Here is a 14,509-nt window from a genome sequence, read left to right on the forward strand (position 1 = left end):
AAAGATCGGGTTTGCTCCATCTTTTGATGATAAGTTTTGTTTAGAAAACCTTGAATCCATGTAAGCCTCTATATCATTAGACATAATCCATGTCATTAGAATCAATGAATCCATGTCATTAGACACAACGTGCAGGCCAAGGTTTTTTTTTTTTTTTTTGTGGTGATGATGGTGACGAGCTCAGACCCGCGGTTGGAGTCACGTGACCCCGGTATTGCGGTAACCATCCCAGCCCTATACAGCACTAGCCTCGAGTACCTTATTGCTTTTATAAAATGGTTACCACACAATACAAATATTAAATCCAAGATATATGTATCCATGCAACTTTCATGAAGCAAAATCACTAAAAGCAATCCTTCGGCTGAAAACAAAAGTCCCTGACTGTAAACAGCAACAGAAGTTACATACATTATTTTGCCAATAGAAGGCGGCAAAGACTGTCTTTATGAGTGAGTCAGTCAGAAGTGAAGACTTTTACACTGAAAGGATTCAAATGTGTGATCACGGAGAAGGAAGGCGCAACTGACAAATGACTAGGGCACGGAAAACCCCTTAACTGTTAAAAGGACAAGATACGGCAGTGGACATTCAAACTGAATTTTTATGATTACTATAGGTGTTGAGAATTCCTATGGATCACATGACGTAGCCAGTCATGGGAGGAGCTAAGTCTGCTCAGGTGCACTTAATGATTGATGAATAACTGTGTTTGGTGTGTTGGTGTGTGCCATATGCAATGGAAGCAGACTGTCCTTTCTTTCTCTCCTAATGAGAGCCTTTGTAGAGTGATGTGTTCCTGACAATGTAAGTTTGTGCCCTTTTGATTTCTTTTGTAATGTTAATTCTTAAGATTCTGTTTGGGTCTAATTCTGAAATGTTTAATGTGATTATGATTCTTATGTTTCAGTGTTCTTATTTTGATGTTGAATTGTTTAGGATTGGATTATGTGTTTAATGATTTATTAGTTGAAGTTCATACTCATTTCCTGAACATACAACTCTACATCTGATTCCCATGCTACTCTATGGCCTGATTCATGATCTATTTCAATAAATGAGTATGGACTGAGTACTGGACCCCTGTGTTTTAATGGACAAACCATCCTGGTAGCACATTTCCTGAACCAAACATCCTCAAACTTTACAATAGGATTGACCTGAAGGAAAATGCCATGTCTACTGTAAATGCAGGTACTCTAATACTCAATACTCTAATCTAGCTTTAATGAACAATATCAATGAGATCAAACATGTGTTTAAGTTGCTAAGAGTGGTTGCTAGGGGTGTTGTGTAGTGATACATAGAACCGTTGGGTGAAGTGGTCATATTGACCAATCAGAATCAAGGATTGAAACTACACTGTTTTCAACTAAAAACGTTAAACAACGTATAAAACGGTTAGTGTAAACAGCCCCTTAGACTATATCACAACTAAAAAGAGGGTTGAGTCCACTTTAAGGTTAAGTACAAGTCAATTCACCAACTTATTTCTTGGTTCAATTTACACTCTAAACAGGATTGGAGCTCTTAATTTGGAACTCAAAACACACCAGATTGATAAGTAACTTGAAAATGTAAAAAAAAAAAAATTCCACTTAGAGTGTCATACCATTGGACCACCCTAAGAGGCTGAGGCTTGTGCGCTAGAGATACGCAAATCAGCTCTTACGTCACCTGAATCCGCTGTTAAAAATAAATCATCCGCCCGCCAACCACTCAAACCTATGATATTCTCGGATTTAGATATCTGCACCTGATCATCAAATTACAATTATTCAAATTCTCATTGTTAAGCATGATGATATACTAGCATATCACATGGAAGTAGTAGGGGTGGGTGAAAAAATCGATTCTTAGATGCATCGCGATGCGGACGTGGACGGTTCTGAATCGATTCAAAAATGTCAAAAATCGATTTTCAAAAAAAAAAATATATATATTTTTTTAGATATGTAGCCTATTTATAATGACGTAATATTGACGGAACGCAAAAGACGGAACTCTGAAGCGCGGAAGTGCAGTGCCAAGACCGTCTGTCTGTGGCGTGCGCACATAACAGAGACGCGATGGCTGAGCGCGAAATCCAAACACCCTCCTCGTTAAAAGCTGACGTGTGGAAATATTTTGGCTTCTATGAAGTTGAAGGGGGAAAGGAGCTGGACAAGAGCCACACTAGTTGTAAGCTTTGTAGAATAAAACTAAAATATTTCGGCAACACGATAAATATGAGAAGCCATATGACACGTTTCCACCCAGAGGAGGAAAAACAGTCGGCTGTACCAGAGCTGTTTCTCTCTATGGCTCTGGGCTTTACCGGTGTTCAGACGATTTCTGCTGCCTTGTCGAAAAATGCTACCCAAACGCGAATCGATCACAGATAATGTTGATTCATTCTCTATTGTTTCCATAATGGTGTAAATCTCACAATATTATAACATTGTTTATTTCATTTTAATCAGGGTAAGTGTATGGGGAGCATATTTTGATATTTTAAATGAACTAGCAATTATCACATTTGATATAACAAGTAAAAATGATATTTTATATGAAATAAAATTATAATAAAATTCGAAGTTAAGAGTACAGTATAATGTACTGTTTTTATTTTTAAAACGGTGTGAAAAGTAAAAATTATCATCAAATATTCATATTTGACCTGTCAAAGTTTCCTACAAGTATCCACAGCAAGGATGCATAGATTTATGGGCGTGGTAAGCAGAAAAAAAATGAGTCTGCACATGCACCAGTAAGTAGCACATCTTGATGGGTAGCATGAATCGTCAGAACACCTGTTGTTGTTATATTATTAATTTACTACAAGTATGCTGCTAGTTCAGGCACACATTTATTTTCCTGTTGGTTCTTTGCAATGTTAATAAAATATATCGTACGTTAATTCTTTATGGGTCATTACTTTGTACTTTTAAAGCAAAGTATTTATATTCACACACACACACACACACACACACACAAAAGATTCAGATAATCGATAATCGCTTTAGAATCGAATCGCAGGCCTCTGAATCGTAATCGAATCGAATCGTGAGGTGCCTAGAGATTCCCACCCCTAGGAAGTAGGCTGCTTTTAAATGAACATTTAAAATAAAAGTTCTTTTTTAAATTATATTTCTTTACTCCCTTCAAACTACATCATTGTTGGAAAACACTCTTATCAGAGTAATTTCTGTTAACGTGTATATTTTTAGTTAAAGCTGTTAAGTAGGCTTGCTACGGTAGTCTGTGTTACCGGTGTTACCCGGCGTTCAGTCGCAACACGGGTTTCATCACTTGCCCACCACGACGAAAAAACAAAAAAATTTTTAAAGCGTTAAAATATTTAACGCAATTACGCAGTATACGTTTTTTTCTGTCACCCATTGACTAGCGTTGTATAATCATGCTCTTATTAATGAGAATGCTTTTAAGCGGGACAAGACTAAAGAGACTGCGCTACACACACACACACACGCGCGCGACCCACAGAAAAGACGCGCGTCAGTATCAAGTTCTCTTTTGGGCTTGAACAAACCATAACACACAAATTCTGCCAAAATATCCGTTTTGTCGAGTGTCCTCATAAGAGTAGTATTAAATGATTTAAATAAAGTCTTAAATTAACGTAGAGATTTGTGAGAAAATGGGACGCGTGTCAGATGGCGTCTGTCAGCAGCGGCTGGTCTTAAAGTGTCACTAATGTCAATCAAAGAACAAAGGTAAGAGATTAAATTACTCACTCAGACACGGAGCCAGGATGATTATTATACCGGTAGCCTAATAATCATGAATGCACACCGCTATCTTTTAACACATCTCCGGCGAGCGGCTTCTTCACACAAAAGAAAAACTCTTCATGAAGTGCAGTGAAATTCAGCGATCTATGGCGTTTCCTGATGGATCATGTTTGTTCGTTAACTTCATTTTATACGTGCAACTTACGTAGCCTACAAGGACACTGACAACGCGCTGACAGACAGGACCGAGCAGGTAATATTTAATATAAAACAAAGTCTCAACTTTCAAATTTGGTCAGTCAAAGAAAATTAAACTATAAATAGGCCAACCGTTTTGTGGCTCTAATGTGTCGTGACGTGAGAGATTGCCTCAGTTAAAGCCAAGTTCAAATCCACCGATGTTAATCTACTAACTCTCCTGACTGCTTTGTCGGACAAAATATGGTTGATTTTGATTTCTCAGATCGCATCAAACTCCATGCGAAGGATGAATTGACACTAATTTAAAAGTGAAGTGCTCAATGCTACACCAGCTTTTTATAAGCGATGTAAAAAAATGAGTTTTGTTTTCAAATTAGCGCCAATTCAGCGCACAATAACAAAACAGTGTTGCTCTGCACGACCACCAATTATGCATGCCCGTGCAACCACGCGCATTTTACATTTGCCTTTAAATTAGTGATTTAAAAGCCCCCGCTGGTGATATCGGTATTACCGGTGTTGTCACACGTCGATTAACCGGTGGGGGAAATATCCTCACCGTCACATCCCTACTGTTAAGTTATAAAGCAATCTCATGTAGGGGTTTACCTGTCCGTTTTATATAATGACCACGAGAAGGTGCTCTAGGCATGTTTTCCTTGATTGCTTTTCCCTGAATTGAACTACAGGTCCTTCTCAAAAAATTAGCATATTGTGATAAAGTTAATTATTTTCCATAATGTAATGATAAAAATTCAACTTTCATATATTTTAGATTCATTGCACACCTGCTGAAATATTTCAGGTCTTTTATTGTTTTAATACTGATGATTTTGGCATACCCAAAATGAAAACCCAAAATTCCTATCTCAAAAAATTAGCATATCATGAAAAGGGTCTCTAAACGAGCTATTAACCTAATCATCTGAATCAACTAATTAACTCTAAACACCTGCAAAAGATTACTGAGGCTTTTAAAAACTCCCAGCCTGTTTCATTACTCAAAACCGCAATCATGGGTAAGACTGCCGACCTGACTGCTGTCCAGAAGGCCATCATTGACACCTTCAAGCAAGAGGGTAAGACAGAAAGAAATTTCTGAACAAATAGGCTGTTCCCAGAGTGCTGTATCAAGGCACCTCAGTGGGAAGTCTGTGAGAAGGAAAAAGTGTGGCAAAAAACGCTGCACAACAAGAAGAGGTGACCGGACCCTGAGGAAGATTGTGGAGAAGGACCGATTCCAGACCTTGGGGGACCTGCGGAAGCAGTGGACTGAGTATGGAGTTGAAACATCCAGAGCCACCGTGCACAGGCGTGTGCAGGAAATGGGCTACAGGTGCCGCATTCCCCAGGTCAAGCCACTTTTGAACCAGAAACAGTTGCAGAAGCGCCTGACCTGGGCTACAGAGAAGCAGCACTGGACTGTTACTCAGTGGTCCAAAGTACTTTTTTCGGATGAAAGTAAATTTTGCATGTCATTCGGAAATCAAGGTGCCAGAGTCTGGAGGAAGACTGGGGAGAAGGAAATGCCAAAATGCCTGAAGTCCAGTGTCAAGTACCCACAGTCAGTGATGGTCTGGGGTGCCATGTCAGCTGCTGGTGTTAGTCCACAGTGTTTTATCAAGGGCAGGGTCAATGCAGCTAGCTATCAGGAGATTTTGGAGCACTTCATGCTTCCATCTGCTGAAAAGCTTTATGGAGATGAAGATTTCATTTTTCAGCACGACCTGGCACCTGCTCACAGTGCCAAAACCACTGGTAAATGGTTTACTGACCACGGTGTTACTGTGCTCAATTGGCCTGCCAACTCTCCTGACCTGAACCCCATAGAGAATCTGTGGGATATTGTGAAGAGAAAGTTGAGAGACGCAAGACCCAACACTCTGGATGAGCTTAAGGCCGCTATCGAAGCATCCTGGGCCTCCATAACACCTCAGCAGTGCCACAGGCTGATTGCGTCCATGCCACGCCGCATTGAAGCAGTCATTTCTGCAAAAGGATTCCCGACCAAGTATTGAGTGCATAACTGAACATAATTATTTGAAGGTTGACTTTTTTTTGTATTAAAAACACTTCTTTTATTGGTCGGATGAAATATGCTAATTTTTTGAGATAGGAATTTTGGGTTTTCATGAGCTATATGCCAAAATCATCAATAAAAGACCTGAAATATTTCAGTTGGTGTGCAATGAATCTAAAATATATGAAAGTTTAATTTTTATCATTACATTATGGAAAATAATGAACTATCACAATATGCTAATTTTTTGAGAAGGACCTGTATGTTGTTGAAAACGAAAGTAAAAGTGACGCACTTTCGTTGCATTTTACCGTAAAATTAGAGTTCAGTGTCTTACATTAATGATTTATCTCTCATCGACCCACCGCAATTAATTTGTAATTTTTCATAACTGGGCCAGTCTGAGCCGCGGATTATCTACTACAGATATAACCGCGCGTCAATATCGAATGCTTAGAGAATGGACACAGGCCGGGAACCCGCAACAGATCTGTGCCGGTGGAAAAGGGGTATCGAAGCATGAGACCGAGCATATTTTTGCTGAAATTTTACGTAATTCTCTATGCAGGAAAACCACTGAGAACCTAACATTGGATTAGATTCATTAGGATTGACAAATTATTGCATGTAATCATGCCTGTTATGGAAATGTAGTAAGTCATTATTAATTTATTCCATGAGTTAGTGCCCAATAACAGGGAGGTTATATAGAAAACTCAGAAGGGAAGACCAGGAGACTCGGTTGAATCTTCAGCAGGATATTCTTTATTGAGAACACGAGCTGTTGGTAGCTGCGGTCATCAAGTCTAACTGAGAAAATTATACATTGTAGTTTATATAGATTTAGGAGACAGTGCTTAGAAGTGGAGACAAAGCACCTGGGTGACGACCTTAAACAAAGCATGCAAATTAAGTATCCAGTTATAGGAACCCGCCCCGGACTCTAGATTGTTACCAGTCCTAATCCAATAAGCATAATTATTCAAAGAATGGGACAGGGGATCCAAGAGCCATAAAAGACAAAGGGTGAGATTCTCAGTAATCTTACTCATTTGATTTACAATAAAAAGAACAGGACTGGCAGGAACCTCTTGCTTAAATCTTTGCTTAACCGAATCATTCATCTGATGTCGGCATCTTTACCTTAAAATCTAAATACAAAGTACTTCCCCTTTGTTTTTCATGTGATGTTATGCAAGACGTAGGATCAGCAGATCTTAAACAGATTCTTAAATTTCTAATCCCACAGTTACCAAGATAAAGAGTATCTTGGTTCAAGTTTATCAGGCTAATGGTACTATTTATTTCTTTATAGAACTTTATTCATTTTTTTAACTGAACAGTCAAAATGTCAATGTGTTCATATGCATTCGACACAGATTATATTTAACATCGTGTTACACTTTGCCCCAACCAGGCATGACGTTTCCAAATAATTTAGCTGTCCACAATGAAAGCAAAAGTGTTGCACAACCACCACAATTACAGCCACTTAGAACATATTTGAGGTTTGAAATCCAGCAATGTGTCAGTGAGACTTTGGACCTTGAGACCTCATTTACCACCAGATACAATTATAGAATATTATCTTATATTTCTTACCTGTAGTGTACGTGTGTGACTGTTGGATCTCTGTAACCAAAAATCCATGTCTGAATGTCCATGGGTCTTGCATTAGGGTAGGCTATGGTCATGTCTATTACCCACTGTAGTCCTTTAGCTTTGTTACCTGAAGGTGGGCAAACAGGGACTCAAATCACTTCAAGGCCAATTCACATCAAGAAGGAAATTAAAAAAACATTTTCCTCTTCCCATCCAAACACAATACTTAAATACTGCAGAGGGGAGTATTTTTATCATTTGAAATTGAGTTAAATTTCAGTCTGTTTCTTACAAAAAAGAAGGCTTTTAAAAACCTAATTAAAAAAAATTCTGCTTTTGTTTTATGGAAAAGTACAGCGTGAAAATACAATACATTTTTTGTGTTCAACAGAACAATGAAAGTCATATGAGTTTGTAATGCCATATGGGTGAAAAAAATTACAACATTTTCATTTGGGGGGGTGGACACTATTCCAGAGGCTAACAGCACAGAGCTTAACAGGTTTGATAGTCATTGTACCAATCACAATCCTACCGTATCACAATTGTGTTTAAGCAAACACCTCAGGCATCCTGGTTAAAATTATTATATTACAATACATACTAGATTCATAGCATTGACGGAAGAAAGAGTCAGCAGTTCAAACAAGTTTGACATAAGGTTAATAAGGTAACTAGACTGTTGCCTTTACTGTCTCAAGAGTGAAGTTGAACTGTCTCTTTTAACTACATAAGAGCAACACTTGATATTTAAACCTTGACCAATTTAATGCACAATTACCATTTGGAAGTTACTAAAATTATCAACATAAACTGAATGAACCACTTTTAGTTTGGCCAAATGATTTCAGCGATGCGGAAATCGCGGACGGAATCGGCAAATTAACAAGGAATCTACTGTTAATGCGGAATCTTACATATTTGGAATGAAATTCTGTTTTTGTGTGGGAGAAGAACGTATATCTGGGCGATACAACCCCCCCGTCATTTCAGCTGCCTCTCCCCCTTCAAAACAATGAAAGTATGGCGAAGCCACTCTCCACGGCTCTGCTTTCGTCGGCGAAAAAGTTACGAAATTTGACGTTAAGCCTGCAGTACCGAGCAGTTTCCACGTGACTTTTATGCAGTGTTTTCCACACATAGACTAATTCATCACGGTGCGCCACAGAATCAACACCGGACGCCACATATTGCGTTTAAAACACGCAGCGTATTCTTTCAGTTGCATTTCCTTTCCCTGCTCTCCCTCTGTATCTGTCACTCGCGCGTCTCTCTCACATACACACACAGGCCCTCCCCTCCGTGCGACAGTGCGCAAGAGAGACCGAGTGTGTTCGAGAGTGCGCTCGACAGTGCGCGAGAGAGACCGAGTGTGTTCGAGAGTGCGCTCGACAGTGCGCGAGAGAGACCGAGTGTGTCCGAGAGTCACTCGACAGTGCGCGAGAGAGACTGAGTGTGACTTATTTAAACTTATATAAACTAATATAATTTATTTTACTGGACAATTTAAAGCTCATAACCATTAATATTTTGTTGTTACCTGAAGTACTTTGAGTGCAGTGTTTGCAACATGCAGTATTTGTCCTGAAAAGTACTGAGTAAATGTTTGTTACCTCAATAAATGTAAGGTCATTCCTGTTTTATTTGTGTACATTTTAATCATTAACATTAAAAGCACACCCTTTTTACGACTAAAATAATAATAATAATAAAGGGTAAAAAAAAAATCCAAAAATTTAAACGGAAAAAAAGGAATTTGGGAAAAAATAAAACGGAATTTGGAAAAAAATGAAATGGATTTTATAGGGCCCTATGACTCACAGAAAGACGAGCGCCAGTATCATGCGCATGCACAGACCCCGCGCCAGAATACAGTTCTCCTTCACGCTTGAACGAACAATTATCATACACGATTATGCCAAAAAGTTAGAGTTGGGGTACTCGAACTCGAGTCCAATTTTGAATGAACTCGAACTTGTCACGCACTCGGATAATTGGTACTCGGACATTTTTCGAGTCTAAAATGTTTGAGTCCGTGTCAAGTCCGAGTCCAGGCACTGGAAGACACAATATTATTCAAAAAACGAAACAAAACTACTTGTGTTGTTTCCGCGTTGAGCATTAGCCAATCACAGACATGTATATTAAGCGCATGAACACAGTGGCAAATCAGAGGCATTTTAGAGTCAAGATGTGGAGAAGTCGCTTAAAATGTATGTTCAGAATCAGCAAGAGCTTTATCCTTTCGCAAATCCCCTCATAAACAAAGTCTTGACGCGATATAAAGGAGAGATTCACTGTGCAGTGCGGACAACTTCAGTGTTTATGACGAGAGTTTTAGGGACAGTGCAGAACGCGGCAAGTAAGTGATGGCTTAAAGGGAGCCCTATTGACAATCTAAATTAGGGGTGGGCGATATAGCCTCAAAATTCTATCACGATATTTTAAGAATATTTGCGATAATGATATTTATGACGATATAGACATTTTTTTGTTGTTGTTGAAAATTTTCTTATTCAGTTTATCTCGCCTAAATGTTTGCTCACTCGTTGCGTTTTTACAATGTGCTAATTTTGTTGTTAAGAGTTTACACAACACAAGGAAGCTTGATTTCAATCTTTGAATTAAATGTTAAATGTGTGTAGGTCTAACACCAGTATTCAGAAATACTACAGAAACATAATAAAGTAATCAAATGTAAAATAACACATAGTCTTTTAGTTCTGTTTCCTGATTAAATTAAATACATAGGCTAATAATTCTCATTCTTTACAATTAAAGCTATCTTTTGTTGTTTTGACGACAACATTAATGACAGACACATAGCCTATGGCTGCTTTCACTTTTACAGCTAGTGCACGGATCCATTGCTGTTCTCTTACGAGAGGTTCTCTCGTATTGCGTAAGTTTAGCTTACGCTACGGGAAAGATTCATCTTCTCGAGATACTGAAGCCAAAAAATTATCCTTAATTTTGTATAACTTGTCAACGCAGTGCAGCAGCTAGCAGACCTAGAGCAGGCCATCTCGCGTGCTCATTGGCTGCCCTGCGGGCAACTGCTGCAGCCTACCAGTGCGCCCGGCGTGATGTCACGCCCAATGAGGGGCGCCCGCGCCTTTATAGCGTCACAGCCCGCCAGATAGGCGTGGCTTAGCGTATAAAATAGGGGCTGTAGGCTGAATTCTCTGATTTTTCGACCCTTCAGCGAGCTCTTCGCATCGCTGGATTTGAGAGAAGCCACTGCCGCCGTCGAACAGCGAACAGCCAGCCTAGGACAGCGCTGAGGAAGCCGGCCGTCTTCGCCACCTTCAGCCATCCGTGCGAGCTACGCTATCCGGCAACGTATCCTTTTTGCAATTATTCTAAAAGAGCAGCGAGCATCTTTTTAAAGATGCCTCGCACTTCCTGCGGCTCGTGTAAAGCCCCGCTCAGCGCCGGAGACCGCCACCTGATCTGCGCTCTCTGCCTGGGCCTGGAACACGCAGAGCTCGCCCTCGCGTCCGGGGGCTGCGAGCTCTTTGAGGAGCTTCCGCTGTCGACCCTGCGGTCTCGACTCGAAGCGTTCAACACCACAGCAGTCACTCCGCCCCCTGTGGGACCGCGCAGAAAGAAGCGCCGTCCCCTGAGACAGCCGGAACCTGTGGCCACAGCGACGCGCTCGCCGGAGAACCTCCCTCTAGCCTCGCTCTCGCCTTCCCCACCTCTCCTCACCGACGCGCAGCTGCCGCTTACGAGCCTCACTGCCGTCACTTCGGAGGATGAGTCCGTGGGACACGTCACAAAGGACAGCTGCTCTATCCTGGCATCAGACAGCGAGGAATGGTCGCTTCACTCCGCCTCCTCGTCAATCCAGGAATCCGCCCGTACCCGCGCTGGAGCTGACGCGGAACTTATGCGCCTGCTGACGCAAGCGGTTGACCGTCTCGGGCTCGAGTGGTCTCTGCCGAAGGAACCCGCGCCGAACAGGCTCGACGGCTGCTTCCTTCAAAGTCGCCGCCGCGCAGTTTCAGAGACCAGGCCCGCTCCATTCCTGCCGGAACTTCATGCGGAGCTGACGAAGTCGTGGAATTCACCGTTTTCGGCTAGACTTCAGTCACAGGCCTCCGCGTCGCTCTCCCGAGTGGACGGCGCCGCCGAGAAAGGGTACACAGCGATTCCCCCTGTGGAAGAGGCGGTCGCAGCGCACCTTTGCCCGCCCTCCGCGAGATGGCGGTCACGGTCAGCCCTCCCGTCTAAAGCCTGCAGAGCCACTTCCGCCTTGGTCGGTCGCGCTTATGCCACCTCCGGCCAGGCCGCGTCTGCTCTGCACTCGATGGCTGTGCTTCAGATCCTGCAAGCAGACCTCCTCCGTGAATGGGATGAGAAGGGCCGGGACCCAGCTGCGGTTACGGATTTGAGAAGCGCGACGGATCTCTCTCTCCGCGCCACCAAAGCCGCAGCCCAGGCCATCGGACGAGCCATGGCCGCGTTAACCGTGACGGAGAGGCACCTCTGGTTAACGTTCGCGGATATGAGGGAAACTGAGCGAGCCACCTTTCTAAACGCGCCGCTTTCCCCCACTGGTCTCTTCGGCCCAGCGGTGAACGGGATTGTTGACCGCTTCTCTATGGTGCAAAAGACCACGCAGGCCATGAACCTTTTCCTGCCGCGACGCTCGAGTTCCGCCACAGGCCGCTCTCGCGAGAGACAAAGCCAGCCTCCTGTGCGAACCAGCACCCAGCGTCCAGCACAGCCTCAGCATCAGCCTACGCAGCGACGTCAGGGCGGCCGCCCTAGATCGCGCTCAGACAGCCGTCGCAGACCGCCGCCCCCCAGAGGGCCTCGGCAAAGACTCACGCTGAAGTCTGAGCACGCGAAGCCCTCCTAACAGCGAGAGAGAAAAGACGCGCGTGTCCCGCTGCGGCCGGACCGCCGTCAAAGTTCATTTCCCTGTCAGTCCCCTTCGAACAGGCTACTGCAGTGGTTCAACTAGCAGCCAACGAGCCGGTTTATTCACCCTCTCGCCTGCACACAAACGCCGTTTTCACGGCGACCCAGAGAAATCTCAAAAAGAGTATAATGTCTGGTCCGGCTCACGCCGTCAGTGTTTTAAGTGTAGTGAATGTGCCCACGCCCCAGTGTTCACCCCTACACATAAGCACTCCAAACCCCGTGTCACTCACAGAGCACACTCTCATAAAGCGCAGAAAAGCCGCTCGAGTGTTGAATGTAAGAAATGTGTCCACAGGTCTGTGCCCACTATCTGCCCGCTCTGTTACACGATCAAAGAAGCAGGTTATGAACGTAAGTCTCGTGCCCGCCAGAAAGCGCTCACGCTTGCTAACACAAACCTCCCCCCGGGCCCCGCCTGTGCGTTTAAGTATTATCAAAAAACACAGGGCGTTAATAAAGCGCTCCCCATCTACTATGATCGGGGCGTCAGATACAGTTGCAAGTCTCGTGCCCGCGTGCGCGCGCTCACGCTTACAGAGAGCTCTCCCGCCCAGAGCGCTGCTCGCGCGTCGAAGTGTGGTAAAAGTATGTTCCCCATCCCTTATGATCGTGACATCTCACATAAGTCAGCCGGTCTCGGCTGTCAGCGAGCGGCCATTGCCCAGAACCGAGAGCGCGGCTCCGGTTCAGTTTCACAAAACCGCAAATGGCGGCGGTCTGAACCCGGAGGCCATTCGCCCCCTAGCGGCTCACATAGCTGCGTGGGAAACTATCCCAGGGATTTCATATTGGGTGTTGAGCACAATAAAGCAAGGCTATGCACTTCAATTCATTCGCCGTCCCCCGCGCTTTCAAGCCCGGACCGCGACGATAGTGAATGCGGAAGTAGCACACCTACACGCAGAAATAGCAAAGCTGCTGTGCAAAGGGGCTATAGAAAAGGTGCCGCCTTCTCTGAGCGAGTCAGGCTTTTACAGCCGATATTTTCTCGTACCCAAGAAGGACGGAGCCTTCAGACCTATCCTAGATCTGAGATATTTGAACAAAGTGCTTGCAAAAAGACCGTTCAAAATGCTTACGACCAGGAAAATCCTCGCGCACGTTCGCCCGAGGGACTTGTTTATCTCTCTAGATCTGAAGGATGCCTATTTTCAGATTCAGATAGTACCCCGTCACAGGCAATTTTTGAGATTCGCCTTTGACGGTCAGGCATATCAATACACCGTCCTGCCGTTCGGCCTGTCCCTGGCACCCCGTACATTTACAAAGTGCATGGACGCGGCACTCGCCCCCCTGAGAAGTCAGGGGCTGCGCATAATGAACTATCTGGACGATTGGCTGATATTGGCACAGTCAGAGACAGAACTACTATCTCACAGAACAGTGCTTCTCAGTCATCTGGAAAGCTTGGGTCTCACGGTCAACTGGACCAAGAGCTCATTACTGCCCGGCCAGTCAATTTCCTTTTTAGGAATAGAACTGGACTCGGTGACCATGACGGCTCGTTTATCGACACAGCGCGCGCGCCGTGTTCGCCACCTAGCCGCATCTTTCCAGAAAGGCAGCTTTCTCCCTTTGAAAACATTTCAAAGGATGTTGGGCTGTATGGCATCAGCTGCAGCGGTGCTCCAGCTGGGCCTACTGCGCATGCGCCCGCTCCAACGCTGGTTGAACGCTCGCGCGCCTCGCTGAGCCTGGGTGTCTGGCGGCCAGAAAATCAGAGTGACTCAGACCTGCATAACAGCTCTGCAGCCCTGGTTAGTGGCCGACTGGTACCAGCAGGGAGTAATGATGGGAACCATCTCTTATCGGAAGGTCATCTCGACAGACGCGTCCAACTCGGGTTGGGGCGCGCTGTTCGAGGGCAGACCGGCCTTTGGCCAGTGGTCAGACCAGGAGAAGGGTTTTCACATAAACTGCCTGGAAATGATAGCGGTCGAGAACGCGCTGAAGTGCTTCCCCCCGTTCATACAGGACCAGCATGTTCTTGTCCGCTCGGACAACACATCTGTGGTATCCT

At 44.0% G+C, this 14,509-nt stretch overlaps 1 protein-coding gene across 2 annotated transcripts in view; it reads right to left on the reverse strand.

Annotated features, from left to right (window-relative positions):
* lpgat1 (lysophosphatidylglycerol acyltransferase 1) overlaps window positions 1-14,509 on the reverse strand; it is a 63,340-nt gene that overhangs the window by 15,193 nt on the left and 33,638 nt on the right. For both annotated transcript variants that reach the window (XM_077221069.1, XM_077221070.1), the window contains one exon: window positions 7,558-7,684. In XM_077221069.1, coding sequence (XP_077077184.1) covers window positions 7,558-7,684 — 127 coding nt within the window. The remainder of the gene's footprint in view (window positions 1-7,557; window positions 7,685-14,509) is intronic.

The sequence above is a fragment of the Siphateles boraxobius genome, unplaced genomic scaffold (genome assembly GCF_051911475.1).
Source record: "Siphateles boraxobius isolate OS27281-9 unplaced genomic scaffold, OSU_SipBor_1 8, whole genome shotgun sequence".
Lineage (NCBI taxonomy): Eukaryota > Metazoa > Chordata > Actinopteri > Cypriniformes > Leuciscidae > Siphateles > Siphateles boraxobius.